This window comes from Hyperoodon ampullatus (genome assembly GCF_949752795.1).
Source record: "Hyperoodon ampullatus genome assembly, chromosome: 12".
NCBI lineage: Eukaryota > Metazoa > Chordata > Mammalia > Artiodactyla > Ziphiidae > Hyperoodon > Hyperoodon ampullatus.
Genome location: NC_136925.1, coordinates 59,426,608 through 59,452,589, shown reverse-complemented (window position 1 = coordinate 59,452,589; position 25,982 = coordinate 59,426,608). Strand labels below are relative to the sequence as shown.

The window sequence follows — 25,982 nt, the reverse complement described above, 5'->3', positions numbered from 1 at the left end:
ATGCAGCAGTGAGCAAACCGGACACAAAATCTTGTTTTTATGGGGTGCAAGTTCAGAGTCTTTAATAGGTAAGTCAGAGTGTTGACTTGGGTGAATTTTGTTCCCAATATTGCCGTGTATTGCATTTTCCTAGTAGTAAATACTTTAAAATTTTTTCTTCTCTTCTAAAAATAAACATGATGTAGATCTGTCAACAGAACAGAAAAAAATTATTATCTAGTTTTTGTAATTTAATAAATGAGATTTGTTGTATTATGGTTCTTCACATGAGAGTTAATTTAGTTACTATTTTCTTTCTATTAATAAAAGGGTACAACTGTACTATATTTGAATTTTGTCTTTTTGAAATTTGACATTAAATCTCATCCATAGTACATGTACAATCCTTGTAATACTTTTTGATTGTATTCAGGGAACTGAATTTTTTTTCCTGCAAAATGATAAGGCATAATATTCATGAGATTGTAAAATAAGAGCTGGCAGTCATGTTACCTAAATGTTCCTTCCTTTATAAATACTACATGAATGTTACTTTCACTTGCAGAACTCGCTAGACCTTGACCATGATCATTTCCTCTTTTCAAACCTCCGTGGCAGTTTTTGCCCTAATTATTCTGCATGTCAGTGCTTTGGATACTTTCAAAGCTGCAGTATATGAACATGCTGTCATATTGCCAAATCACACAGAAACACATGTTTCTCAGGATGATGCCTTGCACCTCATGAACAAGAATATAGATATTCTGGAGAGAGCAATTAAGCAGGCTGCTGAACAGGTATGCTTTTATTTCTGCTAATCATAATTTATGAGGGGCATGAGAGCTGGTGAAGATTGGAGTGTTGAATAGTCTACATACATAGAGAAATAATTTTGATTTAACTTGTTTTGAACAGGGTGCTCAGATCATTGTGACACCAGAAGATGCAATTTATGGATGGAAATTTACCAGGGAAACCATTTTCCCTTATCTGGAGGATATTCCAGATCCTCTGGTGAACTGGATTCCATGTCAAGACCCACACAGGTATTTGAGTTATCCTAGTTGTTTGTACAAAAGTGCTGTGGTTCTCTAAAATGTACACGTTCACTTCAGCAAAATGATAAATCCTGAATGATCATGTATGTGGTGTATGTTTTTGTTTTATATTTATATATATATATATATCTTGGCATTCATTAGATTTTTTAAAATTGTACCTAGATGCCATTTAACAATTATTTATAATCTAGTATCTTTATTAAATTTGGAGAAATATAAAAATATTTATTACTGGGACTAGAAACTAAGGGGAACACGATCTCATGAATATTAATTTCTCATGAAAATTAATTTCTGAAGTGGACACGGGGTTGTGTTTGGAAAATATTCCAAGGTCTCTATTGAAGGTAGTATATTTCAATTCATAGTCTCTCTGCTCTAGAATCTGTTTCCCAGGCAGAAAGACCTCACTATCTACTTTCTAGTGAGACTTTATGTTTTGAAACTTTGCATTTTCCTAGGCTCATAAAGCTAATTTTCCTGGGAAAAAGTAATCCAGAAACTTTCTAATGTAAAATATTTAATATATGTGTGTATATTTAACATATAACTCCTACTATCTACTAAGGCTTGAATTATTGAGGCATGGATTGCACACTTCCATAATGGCAGTAAAAAGTCCCTCACTCTTTCACACTCATTCTTTCTCAACTCTCAAATCCTCTCACCATCTCTTACCCTCTTGCACTTTCTCTCACTCTTGTATCTCAAATTAAGTTTGTTAAATGTCCCTTTGCCATGCTCTTGCTGGAGGATTATGGATACCACGCTTTTTGAGGCACTCCTGGTTAGTGTAAATTTTATATAAGGGTTATCAGAAAATGGCTTTTCTCAGCTCTAAAGAGACTAACCGCGCAACGAGGAGAATATCGGGTTACATGACAGTCACCCGCTCCACTTGCCAATCGTTCCTGTTCTGAGCTGATGCTTCCTATGATGTTTGTAAGAAACACTTTTGTGGAAGAAAAGTGGCAATAGCTGGACAGTCTTTCTTTTTCTTTTTTTTTTTAATACATTTATTTATTTATTTTTCGGTGTGTTGGGTCTTCGTTCCCGTGTGAGGGCTTTCTATAGTTGCGGCGAGCGGGGGCCACTCTTCATCGCGGTGCGCGGGCCTTCCACTGTCTCCTTCTCTCTTGTTGTGGAGCACGGGCTCCAGACGTGCAGGCTCAGTAGTTGTGGCTCACGGGCCTAGTTGCTCTGCGGCAGGTGGGCTTTTCCCAGACCAGGGCTCGAACCCGTGTCCGTGCATTGGCAGGCAGATTCTCAACCACTGTGCCACCAAGGAAGCCCTGGACAGTCTTTCTGCCTAGAAGTTTTGAGAAGGGGGACAACCCATTTGTTTTATTCTCACAGTAGGATTGGAAGATGGACTTCCTGTTAAAAACAACATATGTTGCAAATTTATGGACTAGTCAAATATCACAGTAGCTATGGAAACTGGTGAAGGTTGGGGGAGAGATCTATTCCATATGGTTAGTAAATACTTCTTTCATAGCTCTACAGTAGAAAAAAGAAATTTTGACAGAAAATGGGCTTGCGTTGTCACCCAATACAGTTACATTTAATTCATTTAACTATTACTTATTGAGCATCTACTGTGTGCCAGATACTATTTTAAGAATAGGAGATATAGCACTTATTAAAACAAAGTCTTTGCCCTCCCTGTGGCTTATGAATATTCTAGTGGGAGAAGATAGATGTAAACAAACTCATTTATTATATAGAATGTCATTTGGAGATAAGAATAGGGATGCTGACTGAACAAAAAAAAGCACAACCTAATAGTTGACAATTATGTTTTCTTTGGGGCTTTACAAAGGACTTTAGCCTGGGATACAGCCCCTCAGATACCTCTTCGGACAGTTCCAAAGAGGTAAGGTAGGAGCCAAGATATATAGGAGTTTTTGCAACCCCCCCAAAGGAAAAAACAAGCAAGGTAGCTCAACATCAAAAGATTACTGCTAATGGGACTTCCCCAGCAGTCCAGTGGTTAGGACTCCGTGCTTCCACTGAAGGGGCCACAGGTTCAATCCCTGGTCGGGGAACCAAGATCCCATAGGCCACTCGGCACGACCAGAAAACAAAAGAAAACAAACAAACAAACAAAGAGGGACTCCCAATGTTTGGCTTGAGCAGTTGTAGGCGTGGAATTGCCATTTACAGACTTAGGGAGTGTTACTGAACCAAACTTGTGTCCACTTGCCCAGGCACAGTAAAGCCTATGTACTGGCACCGGGCTGTGGTGAAGGAAAGTGCAGGGCCAAGCAAGACATACAAGCAGCTAATGCTCAAAAGACCGAAACTCCCCGATGGATTTTAGAGAAGGGTTTTTTGTTGTTTGTTTTGTTTTTTTGCGGTACGCGGGCCTCTCACTGCTGCGGCCTCTCCCATTGCAGAGCACAGGCTCCGGACATGCAGGCCCAGCGGCCATGGCCCACGGGTCCAGCCGCCCCACGGCACGTGGGATCCTCCCAGACTGGGGTGCGAACCCGTGTCCCCTGAACCGGCAGGCGGAGCCCCAACCACTGTGCCACCAGGGAAGCCCTAGAGAAGGGTTTTTAAAGGCAAGGTGAGGGAGAGAGTGGCAGGGTGTGTGATCAGCTCTTGCACAGTTCTCTGATTGGTTGATGGTGAGGTAACAGGGTGATGTCACAGGGGTTAACATCATCTATCCTCAGGCTCCAGCCAGTCTGGGGGTTATGTGCTCATGGTCATCATGCAGTTAGCTTCTTCCATCTGGTGGGGATTTTAGTATCTGCAAAACAATTGAGGAATGTGTGTCAGACTCTGTTATTTACGTTCTTTGGGGAGGAACTAAAGATTCTGTGACTCTGCTGTATAGCTAATCTATTATTTAAATCGTTACCAGTTCTCCCCGCCCAACTGTTATTTTTTTGTTACTATGTGTTTACATTCTTCCAATCATTAATTCTTGAGCCAGTTTTTTGTGACTCAGGGGAGGCCTGGGAGACTAAAGCTTTTCCACAAAAAAAGAGGCAGGTAGAGGACATGGAGGATGGGGGGAGTCTGTCTTGGGAAGGTCCCATAGGGTCCTCTCGGTTACAGGAGCACTGAAGGAATAGAAAGTCTGGGATGGAACTCAGGAAATCAGTTTTGTGCATCTGAAGTTTGAGCTGTGATTTAATAGATATCCAACAGAGATATAACCTTGGCAGTTGCATATTCTAGTCGGGCATGAAAGACAAGGTCAGGGTTGGAGGGAAAAAGTCAGGGAGAAAAAATTTTTAAATCAGATTTACTAACCTGGATAAGAGTAACTATCAATCCATCCCTTTTCATTCATGCATTCACTCATTCACCCATGAAACCAGCAAATGTATAAAGAGCTACAGTAAGGAAGCAGGAAGTGCAGTCATGATAAAGAAGCATCTGAGGTTTGAATTCAGACTGCCTGTTAAACGCAAGCTCCAAAACACATAATTGTGCTGTAAAAATCAAAGGTGAATCTTACTAGATTCTCATTGGTGAGGTCGGGGATGTGCTTTAGCAGTGGCAGCTCAAATGAACCATCTATAAATATCTCCTAAGTAAATCTAGGTCCACAGTAATCTTCTCACATACAGGCCTTTTTTTTAAATATAAATTTATCTATTTAATTTATTTATTTTTGGCTGTGTTGGGTCTTTGTTGCTGCACGTGGACTTTCTCTGGTTGCAGCGAGCGGGGGCTACTCTTCGTTGCAGTACGCAGGCTTCTCACCGCGGTGGCTTCTCTTGTTGTGGAGCATGGGCTCTAGGTGCACAGGCTTCAGTAGTTGTGGCACCCGGGCTCAGTAGTTGTGGCACACGGGCTTAGTTGCTCCGCGGCATAAGGGATCTTCCCGGACCAGGGCTCAAACCCATGCCCTTTCATTGGCAGGCAGATTCCTAACCACTGTGCCACCAGGGAAGCCTAAGACAGGCCTTTTTTTCAAATCACATTGCTCTTAATGAAACTAATGTAATAATGTAGTTTATAGGATGGATAAGTTTATCATCATTCTATTCAGACATTCACTTTTATAAATTTCCTCTTATTTGCCTTCTATAAATAAACTCCATGTTAAAACCTATTAAGCTTTAGGAAATAAGACACAATATCTATCATCTATGCAAGAATAGTAAAGTTGCATTTTTAAATATTGATAATCATATTTAGTTTTAAAAAGATACCCTGACATGGCTCTCACTCTGTTCCTTTCACATTTAGTATGACTATTCTCAAGCAAGGTTAATAACTTATCAATAAGTATATTGCCAACTCCACATTGGTCAGTAAATGTCAAAGAGCAAAGAATCTTGGTCCTCAGTGGAAGCAGAAATGTCTCAAAGAGTTAGCTATTCACAGATGAAACCACAAAAACTAAAAAACACTCTCCATATTCTTTATTTGGGGTAAAAATAGAGACCTTTCAAGCACATTTTAATTTTTGTATTTTTATTTTTATTTAGAGAATACTTTGTTAGTTTCTGTAATAAAACCCATGTAGATAAGACCTTACATATTTAATACAGTGTGTTACCCCTGTACAAATGGAAAAAATTATGTTTTAACATTTCTAGACCAATATAGATGTTAATTTCTGTACAGTGCCAACCCAACACAGTACAACTGGGATACTTTTTCCAAAGTCGACAGCACAGCTAAAGTTTCCAAAAATTCCAATTTTATGTATATACATATATATGTATATATATATAGATGTATTTATTTATATAAAAAGACCAAGAGCAGTATTTTATGCATCAATAGCAGCAACAGCTTTTCTAGGTTCTGCAGTCATCTGAACAAAATTATAGAGACATATAGCACAATCCATCAAAAAAAAAAAAGGTAAAAATCAAAACCTCAGAAAAGAGCAAAGTTCTGTTACTGTTGTGGTACCTGACACCATTTTCTTTATTAGCTTCTCAATCATCATCTGGAAAGAAAACATTCTAGAATAACATCATTATAAATAGATCTGATAAAGCATGGTCACTACTGTGTATCATAAAGCAGGTACAAGATATTTTACATTCACAGAGGTATGATACAATACTGTCCTACATCTGTAATATTATAGGATATAATTAAAAATACTTTATTTGAGACTTGATTCTACTTTTCCAGCAGAGGGCCCAAAGGGTGGTTACAACACAGCTCTGGTACAGAAATGTACCTTCTTAGATAGGATTTCCCTTCTTTAGTGGCACTGTTCTAGGTACTCACTGTCAAGCACATTTTTATGTCCTTAAACATAAACTTTTTAAAGGTATTTCTATAGTAGGAAAGTTAGTTTCATCATATAAAGTGCCGGAGTCCAGCTCCAGCCAGTCCAGGGATACCTGAGGGATGGATAGCGTCGGCAAAGGAAATAAATCTATTACACTTCTTTTTTTTTTTTTCTTTTTTTTAAATTTATTTATTTTTTATTAGTTTCTGCTTTATAACAAAGTGAATCAGTCATACATATACATCTGTTCCCACATCCCTTCCCTCATGCATCTCCCTGCCTCCCACCCTCCCCATCCCACCCCTCCAGGCGGTCACAAAGCACCGAGCTGATCTCCCTGTGCTCTGCGGCTGCTTCCCACTATCTATCTACCTTACGTTTGGTAGTGTATATATGTCCATGCCTCTCTTTCGCTTTGTCACAGCTTACCCTTCCCCCTCCCCATATCCTCAAGTCCATTCTCAAGTAGGTCTGTGTCTTTATTCCCGTTTTACCCCTAGGTTCTTCATGACATTTTTTTTTTAATTCCATATATATGTGTTAGCATACGGTATTTGTCTTTCTCTTTCTGACTTATTTCACTCTGTATGACAGACTCTAGGTCTATCCACCTCATTACAAATAGCTCAGTTTCGTTTCTTTTTATGGCTGAGTAATATTCCATTGTACACTTCTTAAAGTATCAGCATTGCATGTTTCTCTCTCTCATCCTCTCCTTTATTGTTTACAATCACAGGTTTATATATTATAGTTGATTACATTACCAGGTACGTGGCCAAACAATCTTAGCACAATCAAATCTCAAAATATTCTATAAAGATTAAAAAAAATCCCCTAGTTTCTAGATGTCCTATTAAAATATTTCCCTAAGTTCCCATTAATCACAGGTTATTTCTTAGTAACCAAGACAAGCAGTTATATGATTATTTTAATTGTAAAAGTTGGAGCTACTTGTTCCTATTTCTCTTCTTGCATGGGCAAACTTTTACAATGGTTCCACGAAAATATTTACAATATACCCTGCATGCTCTTTCTCGTTGTTTCCTTCAACTGAGACAGTGTTTTTCTCCCTATCCTAGCAACCAATTCTGCTCTAGTCATTTGCTTTTTTATAATTAATCTTCCTTTATAATAGAACCATAAATTTCCTATGTCATCAGGAACTCTGGCCCATGGCCATAACTCCATAATAGAGGGTGTTTTTCATAAAAACATCCCCTTAGTTCCAAGCTCTTAATTCTTTACCTATTTCCCCGGGGCTTTAGTGGGTACTTCCCATTCTGTGGTAGTTTCAGGAGGGGGAGTCCTAGAGGAATTTTTCCTTCACGTGGAGCAACATCCCCCCAAAATTGCCCCTATATGTAAATTTATTATCATAAAACATAACAACAGAGCTGTAGTCCACCTTCCTGGCACGGTGCTGCCTTGCAGTTTCGCCTTCCGTTGCTTCATGACTTTGTCATGGTGCAGTGGCTCCAGGATGGCTTCCAACAATAAAGTTATTAAATTCATTGTAAAGACACAGTAGTCAAATTTTCTATAAGCCCTGCAAACATTTCTGTTCATACTCCTTTCATCTCCAAAGATAAGAATTATAGACCGCTTTGCATAACATAAGGCCACAGAGTTACAGCTAAAAAGAGAGTCACAAAGGTAAGAATGATGTCCCTTCTGTTGTAGTCTGCTATTTATTTGTCAGTTATCCTGGTATCTTCAGAGTATGGGCTTCCAAATGTCAGGGCACTCAGAGCTGGCCTTGGTCTAATGACTCACAGCACTACCATTTCCAGGGGAGTTCCAGTGGTGTTCCATTCCTGCACCACCCAGATAATATGTCTGCATTTCGGATTACCACCACTAACACACTGAGACCCCTACCTCCGCCCTCACATCAGAAGGAAAGCTCATTTGGCTATTCCCCAACTACCAAGAAACAAATTCCCAAATACATCTTAAACTTCAAGACTTTAGGAGCTGGATTATTTTTGGAAATAATAAAAGAATAAACTTCCTTTATGAAAAGAAAAGAAACTTACCGCTAAGAGGGAGAAAAAAAAATTTTTTACATTTAAAAAAATTTTTTTTCTGCTTTATAACAAATTTAATCAGTTATACATATACATATGTTCCCTCCCTCCCTTTTGCGTCTCCCTCCGACCCTCCCTATCCAACCCCTCCAGGTGGTCACAAAGCACCGAGCTGATCTCCCTGTGCTATGCGGCTGCTTCCCACTAGCTATCTACCTTACGTTTGGTAGTGTATATATATCCATGCCGCTCTTTCGCTTTGTCACAGCTTACCCTTCCCCCTCCCCATATCCTCAAGTCCATGCTCTAGTAGGTCTGTGTCTTTATTCCTGTCTTACCCCTATGTTCTTCATGACATTTTTTTTTCTTAAATGCCATATATATGTGTTAGCATACAGTATTTGTCTTTCTCTTTCTGACGTACTTCACTCTGTATGACAGACTCTGGGTCCATCCACCTCATTACAAATAGCTCAATTTCGTTTCTTTTTATCGCTGAGTAATATTCCATTGTATATATGTGCCACATCTTCTTTATCCATTCATCCGATGATGGACACTTAGGTTGTTTCCATCTCCGGGCTATTGTAAATAGGGCTGCTATGAACATTTTGGTACATGACTCTTTTTGAATTATGGTTTTCTCAGGGTATATGCCCAGTAGAGGGATTGCTGGGTCATATGGTAGTTCTATTTTTAGTTTTTTAAGGAACCTCCATACCGTTCTCCATAGTGGCTGTACCAATTCACATTCCCACCAGCAGTGCAAGAGTGTTCCCTTTTTTCCACACCCTCTCCAGCATTTATTGTTTCTAGATTTTTTGATGATGGCCATTCTGACTGGTGTGAGATGATATCTCATTGTAGTTTTGATTTGCATTTCTCTAATGAGTAAAGATGTTGAGCATCCTTTCATGTGTTTGTTGGCAGTCTGTATATCGTCTGTGGAGAAATGTCTATTTAGGTCTTCTGCCCATTTTTGGATTGGGTTGTTTGTTTTTTTGTTATTGAGCTGCATGAGCTGCTTATAAATTTTGGAGATTGATCCTTTGTCAGTTGCTTCATTTACAAATATTTTCTCCCATTCTGAGGGTTGTTTTTGGTCTTGTTTATGGTTTCCTTTGCTGTGCAAAAGCTTTGAAGTTTCATTAGGTCCCATGTGTTTATTTTTGTCTTTATTTCCATTTCTCTAGGAGGTGAGTCAAAAAGGATCTTGCTGTGATTTATGTCATAGAGTGTTCTGCCTATGTTTTCCTCTAAGAGTTTGATAGTGTCTGGCCTTACATTTAGGTCTTTAATCCATTTTGAGTTTATTTTTGTGTATGGTGTAAGGGAGTGATCTAATCTCATACTTTTACATGTCCCTGTCCAGTTTTCCCAGCACCACTTATTGAAGAGACTGTCCTTTCTCCACTGTACATTCCTGCCTCCTTTATCAAAGATAAGGTGACCATATGTGCGTGGGTTTATCTCTGGGCTTTCTATCCTGTTCCATTGATCGATCTTTCTGTTTTTGTGCCAGTACCATACTGTCTTGATTACTGTAGCTTTGTAGTATAGTCTGAAGTCAGGGAGCCTGATTCCTCCAACTCCACTTTTCATCCTCAAGATTGCTTTGGCTATTCAGGGTCTTTTGTGTTTCCATACAAATTGTGAAATTTTTTGTTCTAGTTCTGTGAAAAATGCCACTGGTAGTTTGATAGGGATTGCATTGAATCTGTAGATTGCTTTGGGTAGTAGAGTCATTTTCACAATGTTGATTCTTCCAATCCAAGAACATGGTACATCTCTCCATCTATTTGTATCATCTTTAATTTCTTTCATCAGTGTCTTATAATTCTCTGCATACAGGTCTTTTGTCTCCTTAGGTAGGTTTATTCCTAGATATTTTATTCTTTTTGTTGCAATGGTAAATGGGAGTGTTTCCTTGATTTCACTTTCAGATTTTTCATCATTAGTGTATAGGAATGCCAGAGATTTCTGTGCATTAATTTTGTATCCTGCTACTTTACCAAATTCATTGATTAGCTCTAGTAGTTTTCTGGTAGCATCTTTAGGATTCTCTATGTATAGTATCATGTCATCTGCAAACAGTGACAGCTTTACTTCTTCTTTTCCGATTTGGATTCCTTTTATTTCCTTTTCTTCTCTGATTGCTGTGGCTAAAACTTCCAAAACTATGTTGAATAAGAGTGGTGAGAGTGGGCAACCTTGTCTTGTTCCTGATCTTAGTGGAAATGGTTTCAGTTTTTCACCACTGAGGACGATGCTGGCTGTGGGTTTGTCATATATGGCCTTTATTATGTTGAGGAAAGTTCCCTCTATGCCTACTTTCTGCAGGGTTTTTATCATAAATGGGTGTTGAATTTTGTCGAAAGCTTTCTCTGCATCTATTGAGATGATCATATGGTTTTTCTCCTTCAATTTGTTATTATGGTGTATCACGTTGATTGATTTGCATATATTGAAGAATCCTTGCATTCCCGGAATAAACCCCACTTGATCATGGTGTATGATCCTTTGAATGTGCTGTTGGATTCTGTTTGTTAGTATTTTGTTGAGAATTTTGGCATCTATGTTAATCAGTGATATTGGCCTGTAGTTTTCTTTCTTTGTGACATCCTTGTCTGGTTTTGGTATCAAGGTGATGGTGGCCTCGTAGAATGAGTTTGGGAGTGTTCCTCCCTCTGCTATATTTTGGAAGAGTTTGAGAAGGATAGGTGTTAACTCTTCTCTAAATGCTTGATAGAATTCGCCTGTGAAGCCATCTGGTCCTGGGCTTTTGTTTGTTGGAAGATTTTTTATCACAGTTTCATTTTCAGTGCTTGTGATTGGTCTGTTCATATGTTCTATTTCTTCCTGATTCAGTCTTGGCAGGTTGTGCATTTCTAAGAATTTGTCCATTTCTTCCAGGTTGTCCATTTTATTGGCATAGAGTTGCTTGTAGTAATCTCTCATGATCTTTTGTATTTCTGCAGTGTCAGTTGTTACTTCTCCTTTTTCATTTCTAATTCTATTGATTTGAGTCATCTCCCTTTTTTTCTTGATGAGTCTGGCTAATGGTTTGTCTATTTTGTTTATCTTCTCAAAGAACCAGCTTTTAGTTTTATTGATCTTTGCTATCGTTTCCTTCATTTCTTTTTCATTTATTTCTGATCTGATTTTTATGATTTCTTTCCTTCTGCTAACTTTGGGATGTTTTTGTTCTTCTTTCTCTAATTGCTTTCGGTGCAGGGTTAGGTTGTTTATTTGAAATGTTTCCTGTTTCTTAAGGTAGGATTGTATTGCTATAAACTTCCCTCTTAGAACTGCTTTTGCTGCATCCTATAGGTTTTGGGTCGTCGTGTCTCCATTGTCATTTGTTTCTAGGTATTTTTTAATTTCCTTTTTGATTTCTTCGGTGATCACTTCATTATTAAGTAGTGTATTGTTTAGCCTCCATGTGTTTGTATTTTTTACAGCTCTTTTCCTGTAATTGATATCTAGTCTCATAGCATTGTGGTCAGAAAAGATACTTGATACAATTTCAATTTTCTTAAATTTACCAAGGCTTGATTTGTGACCCAAGATATGATCTATCCTGCAGAATGTTCCATGAGCACTTGAGAAAAATGTGTATTCTGTTGTTTTTGGATGGAATGTCCTATAAATATCAATTAAGTCCATCTTGTTTAATGTATCATTTAAATCTTGTGTTTCCTTATTTATTTTCATTTTGGATGATCTGTCCATTGGTGAAAGTGGGGTGTTAAAGTCCCCTACTATGATTGTGTTACTGTCAATTTCTCCTTTTATGGCTAGTATTTGCCTTATGTATTGAGGTGCTCCTAAGTTGGGTGCATAAATATTTACAATTGTTATATCTTCTTCTTGGATCGATCCCTTGATCATTATGTAGTGTCCTTCTTTGTCTCTTCTAGTAGTCTTTATTTTAAAGTCTATTTTGTCTGATATGAGAATTGCTACTCCAGCTTTCTTTTGGTTTCCATTTGTGTGGAATATCTTTTTCCATCCCCTTACTTTCAGTCTGTATGTGTCTCTAGGTCTGAAGTGGGTCTCTTGTAGACAGCATATATATGGGTCTTGTTTTTGTATCCATTCAGCCAATCTGCGTCTTTTGGTGGGAGCATTTAGTCCATTTACATTTCAGGTAATTATCGATATGTATGTTCCTATTCCCATTTTCTTAATTGTTTTGGGTTCGTTATTGTAGGTCTTTTCCTTCTGTTGTGTTTCTTGCCTAGAGAAGTTCCTTTAGCATTTGTTGTAAAGCTGGTTTGGTGGTGCTGAACTCTCTCAGCTTTTGCTTGTCTGTAAACGTTTTAATTTCTCCATCAAATCTGAAGGAGATCCTTGCTGGATAGAGTAATCTTGGTTGCAGGTTTTTCTCCTTCATCACTTTAATTATATCCTGCCACTCCCTTCTGGCTTGTAGAGTTTCTGCTGAGAGATCAGCTGTTATCCTGATGGGGATTCCCTTGTGTGTTATTTGTTGTTTTTGCCTTGCTGCTTTTAAGATGATTTCTTTGTGTTTAATTTTTGACAGTTTGATTAATATGTGTCTTGGCGTATTTCTCCTTGGATTTATTCTGTATGGGACTCTCTGTGCCTCCTGGACTTGATTAACTATTTCCTTTCCCATATTAGGGAAGTTTTCAACTATAATCTCTTCAAATATTTTCTCAGTCCCTTTCTTTTTCTCTTCTTCTTCTGGAACCCCTATAATTCGAATGTTGGTGCGTTTAATGTTGTCCCAGAGGTCTCTGAGACTGTCCTCTGCTCTTTTCATTCTTTTTTCTTTATTTTGCTCTGCATCAGTTATTTCCACTATTTTATCTTCCACCTCACTTATGTGTTCTTCTGCCTCAGTTATTCTGCTATTGATCCCATCTAGAGTATTTTTCATTTCATTTATTGTGTTTTTAATCAATGCTTGATTCATCTTTAGTTCTTCTAGGTCCTTGTTAACTGTTTCTTGCATTTTGTCTATTCTATTTCCAAGATTTTGGATCTTGGAAATAGAATCTTGGATCATCTTTACTATCATTATTCTGAATTCTTTTTCAGATAGACTGCCTATTACCTCTTCATTTGTTAGGTCTGGTGGGTTTTTATCTTGCTCCTTCTCCTTCTGTGTGTTTTTCTGTCTTCTCATTTTGCTTATGTTACTGTGTTTGGGGTCTCCTTTTTGCAGGCTGCAGGTTCGTAGTTACCGTTGTTTTTGGTGTCTGTCCCCAGTGGCTAAGGTTGGTTTAGTGGGTTGTGTAGGCTTCCTGGTGGAGGGGACTAGTGCCTGTGTTCTGGTGGATGAGGCTGGATCTTGTCTTTCTGGTGGGCAGGTCCACGTCTGGTGGTGTGTTTTGGGGTGTCTGTGGACTTTTTATGATTTTAGGCAGCCTCTCTGCTAATGGGTGGCATTGTGTTCCTGTCTTGCTAGTTGTTTGGCATAGGGTGTCTAGCACTGTAGCTTGCTGGTCGTTGAGTGGAGCTGGGTGTTGGTGTTGAGATGGAGATCTCTGGAAGATTTTCGCCGTTTGATATTATGTGGAGCTGGAGGTCTGTTGTGGACCAGTGTCCTGAAGTTGGCTCTCCCACCTCAGAGGCACAGCACTGACTCCTGGCTCCTCAATTTGGGATGATTTGTTCTCTATTCATGTATTCCACAGATGCAGCGTACATCAAGTTGATTGTGGAGCTTTAATCCGCTGCTTCTGAGGCTGCTGGGGGAGATTTCCCTTTCTCTTCTTTGTTCTCACAGCTCCCGGGTCTCAGCTTTGGATTTGGCCCCGCCTCTGCGTGTAGGTCGCCGGAGGGCGTCTGTTCTTCGCTCAGACAGGACAGGGTTAAAGGAGCAGCCGCTTCGGGGACTCTGGTTCACTCAGGCCGGGGGGAAGGGAGGGGCACGGAGTGCGGGGGAGCCTGCAGCGGCAGAGGCCGACGTGATGTTGCACCAGCCCGAGGCGCGCCGTGCGTTCTCCCAGGGAAGCCGTCTCTGGATCCCGGGACCCCGGCAGTGACGGGCTGCACAGGCTCCCGTAAGGGCGGCGTGGACAGTGACCTGCGCTCGCACACAGGCCTCTTGGCAGCAGCAGCAGCAGCCCCAGCGTCCCATGCCCGTCTCTGGGCTCCGCGCTTTCAGCCGTGGCTCGCGCCCGTCTGTAGAGCTCCTTTAAGCAGCGCTCTTAATCCCCTCTCCTCGCGCACCAGGAAACCAAGAGGGAAGAAAAAGTCTCTTGCCTCTTCGGCAGCTCCAGAGTTTTCCCGGACTCCCTCCCGGCTAGTTGTGGCGCATTAGCCCCCTTCAGGCTGAGTTCTCGCCGCCAGCCCCAGTCCTCTCCCTGTGCTCTGACCGAAGCCCGAGCCTCAGCTTCTAGCGCCGCCCCCCCTGGCGGGCGAGCAGACAAGCCTCTCGGGCTGGTGAGTGCCGGTCGGCACCGATCCTCTGTGCGGGAATCTCTCCGCTTTGCCCTACCCAGGTACGTGGGGAGTTTCTTGCCTTTTGGGAGGTCTGAGGTCTTCTGCCAGCGTTCAGTAGGTGTTCTGTAGGAGTTGTTCCACGTGTAGCTGTATTTCTGCTGTATCTGTGGGGAGGAAGGTGATCTCTGCATCTTACTCTTCTGCCATCTTCCCCGGAAGTCCCGAGAAAAAATTTTTTAACACCGTGATGAGTTCACCCATGGAGTGAGTTAGAGAAGAGATCTAATGCTTGAGCTATAAGAAACTGCAGTGTTTAGATTCAGTGCACATGAAGAGGAACCAGAAAAGGAGATGGAGAAAAGCACCCAGTGAGTAGGAGAATGAGAGCGTGGGGTCCAATAAGCAAGGTGAAGTGTTTCTGGGAGGAGGGTGTAAGTAACTGTGTCAACTGCTGCGGGTAAGTAGCACAAGATCATAAGATGTCACGTGATGATGATATCATGTGGATGTCATCATCAGCATTAGAGAGAGTTGTCAGGTGGGATGATAGCAATGAAAGCTGATCTGAGTACTTCTAAAGAGAACGGGAGAAGATGGGCTGAGGATAGCAAACTGTCCAGCTCTTCCAGGGAGTTTTGTTGTAAGATGGACCTAAGGAATGGAGCATAAAGTAGAGGGGCATGGGGGTCAAGAGAGGTTTTTATTTTATTTTGTTTAAAGATGAGAGGTACTAGAGCATATTTGCATGCTGATGGAATGATCTAGTAGAGAGATGACAACTGTTGATGCAGGAGTGTGAATAATAAATTGCTGGAGAAATAGATACAATGTGGAAAATAATTCATGAAGGTTAGGCACAATTTGTGACTTCTACATATAATCTCTATCATGTCACATAATTATCATTTCTTTTTTGTATGAGAACAATTAAGATCCAGTTTCACAGAAACTTTGAAGTTTATCATTCAGGATTGTTGACTATAAGCGCTATGTTATGCATTCAGTCTCCAGGACTTATTTATCTATTAGTTGCAAGTTTGTACCCTTAAACTGCATCTCCCCAGTTCCCCACAATCCAGCCGCTAGTAACCACCATTCTATCTTCTGTTTCTACAAGTTTGACTTTTTAAAATTCCACATATAAGTTATATCATACAGTATTTGTCTTTCTCTGTCTGACTTACTGAAAAGTCTTAATTAAAATTGGATTTAGATTTGGTCATACACCAGTACAAAGAAGACTCAGCTGCCTGGCCAAGAACAACTCTATCTATGTCTTGGCAAATATTGGGGACAAAAAGCCATGTAATTCCTATGACTCTGCGTGTCCTCCTAATGGCCATTATCAATACAACACCAACGTGGTGTATGATGCAAAGGGAAAGCTGGTGGCACGTTACCATAAGGTAAGAGGGGGTGGGTGTGTAATATGGAGCCTGATATGAGGGGGTGGATGCTGTGTTTAAGAGTTAGAGCTTCATTCTCTTATAACACAATGTTACCAAGATTTTTTTTTAAAGCAAGCAATAAAGAAAATGACACTTTAGAAATGTGGAAAAAATTGTAGGCAGAGACCTGTAAGAAAGGTTTGGTAATAGTCCAGGATTGAGATGAAGTTTTTGCATATATAAAACAAGTAATTTTCATATTGATATAAAAGATACTGAGATGACTGTAGTCTGGATACCATTTAATTTTGAAATGATAAAAGATGTTTTCACATCGTATGAATCAGTTGCATGGAAGTTAATTTCCCTGCTTTCTATCAAGTCACAAAAATGATCTTTCTCTTTTAGTTTCTATACCAGTTAATTTAATTATCCTCTTATTGATTTAAGGTCAAATCATAAATTTTTTACTTTAAAATCTGAATTGAAAGAGTAAAATAACCTGAAGTCATAATTTTATACTAAATTGGACCGGGAGAGAGGCTGACCTTTTAAATGGTTATGGGATGTGCAGGTCAGTGTGAATGTCCCTTTTCCTCTCCCATATTTTTTTCTAAGCATCTTAATTGTGGCTTCAAAATCTTCTGACTGGAGAAATTATCTCCTGGAAGTCCTAGGGAAAAATAAATATTACTCAAGAGGAGTGACATTGAGCCAATGACTTTCAAATGTTTTTGATCATATACCTCTATATGGAAAAAAAATTTTAACATGAGTCCTCAAAATAAAATATATTTATATTTATTTGTGTGTTTATTTGTGTATTTATAAATAAAACTCAAAACTTTCAAAAAGTTTTCTTCATAAACTTGCGGGTTTCACAACTTGGTTTTTTGTTGTTGTTGTGGTACACGGGCCTCTCACTGTTGTGGCCGCTCCCGTTGCAGAGCACAGGCTCCGGATGCGCAGGCTCAGTGGCCATGGCTCACAGGCCCAGCTGCTCCATGGCATGTGGGATCTTCCTGGACTGGGGCACGAACCCGTGTTCCCTGCATTGGCAGGCAGACTCTCAACCACTGCGCCACCAGGGAAGCCCCACAACTTGTTTTTATATGTAATTAAACTTCTGTGTTCTCAAAAATGTGTCTCAGACTGGAAATAGAAATGTCAGTACTTCCATTTTCCTTGTTTCTGAGACTGTGTTTGCATTGTGAGTATCATTTTTAAAGGCTCTTTCTTTGCAGCTACTCTTCCATTCTGTAAGTGTTGACCTAGTTAAACTGGTAGCATAGTCGGTCAATCCATTTATCCAGGCTCAGTAAATGGCAGGATGACACAGTGCACTGGATGTGGACAGCTAATGAGGACCTGGGTCATCCTAAAGTGAGAAGCTCTCACTCTTCCATCAGAGTACCTCGGAACAGTTCGTGAACCATGCTCTCTGACATATGGATCTGATAAGAGTACTTTTGTCAATCAATTCTTAAAATGCTAGTAAATTTCAATTAAAAATTTTTTTAGGTAGAAAATAAATTTAGAGAGAAGTTTTAATAGTCTGGCTCCCAACCCTCAGTCTTTCCTACTTTGCAAATCATTTTATTAAGCTGTTGACCCTAATTATTAAGTTAGACTAGGTTCTTTTCTCAAGTTTACTTGGAAGAAATCAGAGAGAATGAAATAAAATATTTATTTTTAACAACAATTTTGAAAGCTGGGTAAGAGTCCCTGAAATTACTTTGGATGGAATACTGTAAAGAGGGAGAGGGCCTCCCTCATCTGATTAATAGATATTTATTGTGCATCTATTATGTTTATAGGTATCAGGGACTCAAAGAAAAATGATGTATGTCTTCAGCTTTCAAGAAGCACATAGTGTTTAGGATTTATGGGGAGGTATTTGGCTCCTGATTGAGAGAGGGAGGAAGATAAGGAGAGAGAGGGAGGGAGAGAGAGAGAAAGAGAGGGAAAGATAGAGAGAGAGAGAGAGGGAGAGAGGGAGTGAGAGAGACTATATTTCTTCGTATTTTTCTTTGGAAGTTAACTTCCAGTCACCAGAGTCATTCACCTTCTATAGATTTCCTGCTATTGAGCATTGTCAAATCTCAAAATTACTAACTTGGAGAGTTTTCATGTGTCACCTCTTCAGTAAACAAGCCTTTCCTGGTTTTATCCTGTGTGTTTGTTATAGTACCACCTCTACTCTGAGCTTCAGTTTGATGTCCCCGAAAAGCCGGAGTTGGTGACTTTCAGCACCTCCTTTGGAAAGCTTGGCATTTTCACATGCTTTGATATTCTCTTCCATGATCCTGCTGTGACCCTGGTGAAAGATTTCCACGTGGACACCATATTGTTTCCCACAGCTTGGATGAATGTTTTGCCCTTTTTGACAGCTATTGAATTTCATTCAGCTTGGGCAATGGGAATGAGAGTTAATCTTCTTGTGGCCAACACACATAATGTCAGCCTAAAAATGACAGGTAATTCATGACCAGATGTGGTTTGCCGATTATATTTCTAAATGCAGAGAAACATGTGCCTCAGATATGACCTGTTGTAATTTTTTGGTTCTTTGTTGGGACTTCTCACTATGTTTGTATCCTTTCATTAAAAAAAAAAAGAGGAAGAAGAAAAGAAAAGCTACTGCTTGATTATAACAGCTATGGCTGTGTTAAGACTTTTATGTGTATTATTTCATCTATCCTCACAACAACTCTACGTATGCGCTGAGTACTATCATTCCAATTTTGCATATTAGAAAACTGAGACACACAAAAATGCAAGTAACTTGCCAAAGGCCACGAGATAGTACGGGGCAAAGCAGGGAAATAAATAAGATATGCTCTATAACTGGCAAGGCAGAGTAGTGTATTATTGACATGTTGCTGTATAACAAATTGCTTTAAAAGTAAAATGTGAAAGTGGCTTAAAAACAATAAACATTTATTATCTTACAATTTGTGTTGGTCAGGAATTTGGGAGTAGCTTAGCTGGGTGGTCCTGGCTCAGGCCATCTCTTCAGGTTACATTAAACTGTTGGCTGGGCTAAATGTCATCTGAAGGCTTGATTGGGGCTGGCAGACCTGCTTCCAGGATGGCTCACTCATACGGCTATTGGTAGGGTTCCTCTCTTTCTCAGTGGGTGTTGAGAGGAGACCTTCATTTCTTGCACATGGGTCTGTCCATAGGGCTGTGTGATGTGTCCTTATGACATGGCAGCTGGCTTCTTCCAGAGCAAGTAATGAGAGAAAGAGGGAGAGAGAGAGGGAGATGGAGAGAGAGAGAGAAAGAGGAAAGCTGCATTGCCATTAATGACTAGTCACAAACCATTATTTCTACCATGTTCTATTGATTAGGAGTATGTCACTAAGTCAAGCCCACACTCAAAGTGAAGGGAATTAGATCCACCCATTGGAGAAAGGAGTGTTGAAGAATTTTGGAACATATTTGAAAACCACCACAATGGAGAATGGGAGGGAATTTTGTATTAACTTCCCTACCTCTCAGGAATGCCTGAGTACAACGATTTTAATATTTGGCTTAATTTTCTATAATGCTAGTAAATTATATTCAAAGTTTATTTGAAATGAGACCACAGATCATGTAGTTTAATCTCCTCCAGTAGAGAATAGGAGAAGTATTATACTTAGGTGTTCAGTGCCTTGTGCTTTCTCATTGTGACTAATCTTGTGACATGACCACATGCTCAATTCTGATGGGGAAACTGGTGGTGTTGGTTTGCTTTTTGTTTTTAAAAGACTTGTCTTCCATTCACAGGCAGTGGTATCTATGCGCCACACTCTCCCAAAGCATACCATTATGATATGGAAACAGAGTTGGGAAAGATCCTCTTTGCAGAGGTGGATTCGTATCCCCGAAACTCTCCGACCTACCCACCAGCTGTGAATTGGAGTGCCTACGCCACCACCGTCAAACCATTCCCAGGACAGAAAAACTCCTTTAGGGGCTTTATTTCCCGGGATGAGTTCAACTTCACAGAACTCTTTGAAAATGCAGGAAACCTTACAGTCTGTCGAAAAGAGCTGTGCTGTCATTTAAGCTACAGAATGTTAGGAAAAGAGGAGAATGAAGTGTATGTTCTAGGCGCTTTTGCTGGACTTCATGGCCGAAGGAGAAGAGAATATTGGCAGGTAATCTCAGCTCGAGAGAAAGGGAGTGTTTGGATGTCAGTAAATTCCGGGGTTAAGTTTTCATATTTGTCCCAGGGAGCCAAATGCTTTTCCTTGGCATGACTGCATGCATTGCCAGTGTCTCACACACACACACACACAAACACACACACACACACACACTTTGGGGTTAATCATGTGATATTTGCAGGGGGGCTAAGTATCATTGATTGCTTGCTTTGAGCACATTAAAAGAATACATTAGCCTGACGATGCTGATTTTCTATTTGACTAATGAAACTAGTTTACATATTGAAGTGAACTTCAAGAAGGCTTCTTTAAGTAGCTTTGCTGACACATCTGAATATAAAGTCTTGTTTTAACTTTTAAAACCAACAATAAGTAGGGATATAACTTTTATTTTAACTTCTCTCGTAACCAAATGCCCTGATCATTTCATGCCCTTCCAGTGACAAATTTTTTAAACTTTTTGTATAATGTTGGCTATGCATTTGTTTTTTCTTATTTTACTCTGTGCCTCACTGCCTTCTCCTAAGGAAACAGATATGAAAAAAAAAAAAGAGAGATGGTCAAAATTTTAATCATCCTTTTGGCTTTTGTACTCCTGTTGCCCAAATACCTCTACTTTCTTGGGCCAAATGCCATCATCTGACATGCCAGACTAATGGTTTATATCTGTTACCAAGTCCAAGCTTGTACTGCTTGCTGTATGACAGACCAATACATTGAGAGATGAGTTGTTGGGACAAGGAATAGTGACTTTATTTGGAAAGCCAGCAGACTGAGAAGATGGTAGACTAGTGTCCCAAAGAACCATCTTCCCTGAGGTAGAATTCAGGCTTCTTTTACACTAAATGGGGAGGGGGTAAAATCCTAATTCCAGTCAGACTCTGGAGGGGATGTGTTTATTTTTTCCTTCCTGCAGCCATTCATAGGTGTGCCTGGTCTGGAAGTTTCCTGTGAGCTAAACAAAGGTATTTTAGCTCATTAGATGAAAGGCAGGATTCTCAGAGATGGTTCATTATGTATAATTTAAAGCTTATAGGCAGCATGCCTTTAGTGATTAACTTGTAGCAAAAGCAGTAGACTACAAAGGTTTAAATAAAAAGAAACAGATCCAGTATGGAGTGGATTTGTTCTTTCCTACTACAAATCTAGTTTTAAACTGGCTTCTTTCTTTCAATCCCACTAGTTACCCAGGAAGTGAGGGTTGGTTCTTAATCATTTGCCATTTTCAATAAAGCAGGTAATTATATGATCCAAATCCCTTTATCAGATGGTGAAAATATTTACTTTGCTACGTTTATAAACTGAGTCAACAGTTCTAGTACAAGTAACTTAGATGCAAGACATTGCATTTCATCTGTGCCTCTTCTACACAGGTATGCACAATGGTGAAATGTAAATCTACTAATCTGACAACTTGTGGACAGCCAGTAGACACTGCTCTGACAAGATTTGAAATGTTCTCCCTAAGTGGCACATTTAGAACGGAGTATGTTTTCCCTGAAGTGCTACTTACTAAAATCAATCTGGCACCTGGAAAATTTGAGGTAGGATAACTTTAAGAGTGTCTTCATTTTATCTGTTTTCTGAAGTCAAATAAAACAGGCTATGACAACTGTATCTGTTAACTTTTGCTGTGTAACAGACTCCTCAAAATTTCATGGTTTTACACAATAACCATTTCTTTAGCCCTGATTTTGTGGTTGGTGATGTGAACTGGGTGTAGCTAGGCTGTTCTTCTGGACTAGAAGAGGCTCAGTTGATCTTGGCTGAGCTCATTCATGCATCTGCCACTAGCAGGTGGGTTAGTTGGGGCTGGCTGGTTTGCGATGGCATAGTCTTGGAGAGGTGGGATGATTGGGGCCACTCTCCCTCTGTGGTCCCTCATCTTCCAGAAAGCCTTGTCTTGTTCACATGTTAGATTAAGGAGTCCAAGAGCATAAATAGGGAAAGACACAATAGGCCAGTTCTTTTCAAGTCTCTGCTTGCAACATATTTGCAAATATCTCATCTACCAAAGCAAGTCACATGACCAAGGTAGATTCAAAGGGTGGAGAAATAAATGCTGCAGAACTCTCAATGGGAAGAGCTGTAAAATCATACTGCAAAGGGTATGGATAAAGGAGGGGAAATTTTTGTGACCATTTTTGCAACATACAGCAACTAATTCTAAAGTGATGACACTTTGTTGGAATAACACCATAAGATACCTAGACCCTATGAGCCTGAGGCAACATTCATTGCAGAATATTTACTTACAGATTTTTAGTTTCTTTTTGTCACATGTGGAGACAAACAGAAAATCAAGTATTTATTTCATAAACCATAGTGACCATAGCCAATTAATCCACAAATTAAGCTAGTCTCAAATTAAAATTAAGATTCTGTAGGTTTGTATCTTCTAGTCAGTACATGGCACATATACACATGTACATACACATACTCTACAAGTTTGGGCCTTAATGTCTTCACTGAACTGTGACAAACAGTGGCAGAGTTTCAAAACCTAAAGTGAAATCACTGCATTTTTTTTTATAAAAGAAAAATAGGATCTAAGTTAAGTAATGTAAAACATCAAGCAAGGAAATCTTTAAAATTGCAGATTGCTTATGGTCGTATATCTGTGTCTGCCTGTTTAATCAGATTGGAATTGGTCATATTTATAAAAATATTTAATTCTGTAATACCAATAGTTCAACATACAATGCAGCCTTAAGGCTGGGAAACCCAGAGAATGGGAATCCTTGGCTGCCATAGAACCCAGTTAGGCAGAATCTCATGAGCAAATTGAGGCTGGAATAAAAGCTTAAATGCCAACTACAGAAAATCTTGATCAGATCTGAAGTAAGGGGTCTGGAGCTCAAATCCCATAGTTGAAAGTTGGCTAGAGTGGCACAAATATGTGTAAATGAACTGAAAGTTTCAGGGGCCAATTCAAGGAAGTCAGAGATGGGAGAGTAGGGTTCACCCAGGTAAGCTTAGGTATGGGTGCACTATATCTTGTAAGCCCTGACATTTAAATTTAGCACACAATCTAATTTTCTGAGTACGATTTTAAAAAATAGATCAGCGGCGGCATTAGATTCTCACAGGAGGTGGAGCTCAGGCGGTAACACGAGTGATGGGGAGCAGCTGTAAATACAGATGAAGCTTCGCTCACTTGCCCGCCACTCACCTCCTGCTGTGTTGCCCAGTTCCTAACAGGCCATGGACTGGTATCGGTACCAGTCCGTGGCCTGGGGGTTGGGGACCCCTACCATAGATGACAAGTTTTTTACATGAGTCACACTGACCATGTCTTCCTGAGTATTTCCCCAGTTTCCTTGACTGATGGACTCTCCATCAACACATATTTCCACATTATCTTTGAGGATCACTTCTGCAGAGATTCCAACATATTCATTGCCTATCTTTTCCCCATCCTTAGTTCTACGCTAAGAGCATGAAGTGTCACTGACCATCACCACAACTGTGGGAAACATCTTGCTTTAACATTTTAGGTTAACTCTGGTATATTATCAGAAGTGTGGCCTCTACAACTATGTAGTTATGTAAGTTTGTGCAAGTCAGTTAACCTCTGAATTTCCTACCTGTAAAATGGGGAGAATATCTTCCTCACTGATTTGGTAATGCATGTGAAAGCACTTTGTGAACAGTGGAGCATTATACAAGTATCAGGATGTATTTTTAGGTACTTACCTCAAAAGGTTACCTAGTTAACCAAGTTCATCAACAGCTGGAGGAAAATCTTGCCAGAATTAGGCCACATGTACTGAGCATCATGTAAGTATACATCAATGTGCAGACAGACTGGAGGAGTAGGAGGCCAGGTTCCACTGTAGATACAGTACATCAGAATCTCTGGGGATGAGACCTATATTTTTCATAGTCCTACAGGTGATTTTGGTGGGTAAAAACTACCAGTTTAAGGGAATAGTCAAAAAGGTCAAATTATCTTGAGTGTAACTTAGAAGGCCAGTTAATTATATAGTATATTTTAGGAAAATTTGTAACAAGAAAACAGTAAAAATGCTAAGTTCTAACTAGAACCCAAGGGACAATCACCGATGTGGAACAATTAATTCCAAGGAGGTCAAAATAGACACAATTTTACTATATTGATGAAAAGTCACAAGAAAACTAAATATTTGTGTTTAACTTGTTTCAAACTTTCACCCAAATGCAATTTGAAATATACCTCTGTTATTTCAATTTTGTTCTTTAACAAACAATTTAATAAACAAGAGACTCTTTAGAAACAAGGAACACTTAATAAACAATGAACATTTAACATTTTATATTTGTTCATTTAATTACCAACAGGTTGTGTGTTTGACGACTTGTCAGTGAGCTATGTATTTGTGTGCGTGTGTCACCACAATAATCATCTTCGAGGATATTTAGTTATTTTCTACTTCTAGTTATAAAGTATCTAATTTCTCACCTTCTAAGTTCTTCCCCATCCAAACTGTCCTTCTCACAACTGATGATGAACTCATTTTCTTTAATTCTTGTTCTATCTGTTGTCTATTTGTGTTTTTTTCTATTCTTGTTCCATTACTTTGCATACATTACTCCCTTACAGAGAAGCCTCTTGCCTTCAGGATAGATCTGATCATTCATGGCTTTCACAAATCCGATCCCTACAGTTCTCTTTGACCATATGGCTTAGTCTCCTCTTCAATAATCTTCAACTCCAGCTAGTGATGTGCTGTAAATTGTAACAAGCCACTCTCTGAGGAAGAAAAAGAAAAGCTCCGATTTGTGGCATTTGCCAGTTATCATGATGTAAATATTCTCACCACCATCAATTTCAAGAACAACCATGTTTAACAACCAGCTGTCAAAGTTCCTGAAGATTTAACAGTCTGTTGTTGTGAGCTTACACACCACTGGCTCCAGCACACAACTTGTTCTAACCAAATTGGAGTGAGAAAGCACATTGCCTAGATCTGTCACATACATTGCTGTCTCAGAATGAGCCTTTGCTGCTTGATTTCCACTTGGCACAAAGTCTTCCATCATACAGTCCCAGGGAGAAATTCCTAACTGCTCCTTGTAGCAGACTGTATCCCACCTTGGGAAGCAGAGCAGTTCAGCTATTCCTTCTCAGACCTCCTAGGCACATACCTGTTTCTCTCTGCAATATACTAATATACTGATTTCTCCCTTTATATGTGGCATCTTCTCAGTTTCACCATTAACTTTTAAGCTTCTTGAGGGAAGGATGTTATTTGTGTTCCTCTGGTTGCTGGTTATCTTGCTTATAATTGGACTCAATAAATTTTTCCTACTGATGATTTCTGACTTTTCATTAAGGGTTACATCTGATTGTTTAAACTCAATTATTGAACCCTCTAGAATGGCTCTAGTCTTCCTTACATATAAAATAGCTGTTTCCTATCTTTCCCACCTGTTCCCCAAGCCCCAACCCCAGCCCTAGCCCCCTTACCTACCATGATATCTAGGATGGTTTCAAAATCATGAGTCTGCTTGTAATGTATATTCTAATCAAGTTGACTATACTTTTCCCACTTTTTCTTTAGGTACTAAAAGATGGGCGTTTGGTAAACAAGAATGGATCATCTGAGCCTATTCTAACAGTGTCACTGTTTGGCAGATGGTACACTAAAGACGTACGTTCCATCTCAGGCGGGACCAGCAACTCAGCAACAACTTACCTGATAATATCCACATTATTAATGATCATAGCTTTGCAAAATACTGTGATGGTGTAG

General features: G+C 39.6%; 1 protein-coding gene across 1 annotated transcript; it reads left to right on the top strand.

Annotated features, from left to right (window-relative positions):
- Positions 1-563: 563 nt before the first annotated feature.
- Positions 564-25,982, top strand: LOC307061466 (pantetheine hydrolase VNN2-like; the record flags this gene model as incomplete). The annotated part of the gene is made up of 7 exons (XM_079716629.1): positions 564-776; positions 895-1,025; positions 15,916-16,108; positions 18,279-18,567; positions 19,865-20,238; positions 21,621-21,791; positions 25,791-25,982. The coding sequence occupies 7 exons, from the start codon at positions 564-566 to the stop codon at positions 25,980-25,982; spliced, it is 1,563 nt and encodes a 520-aa protein (XP_079572755.1).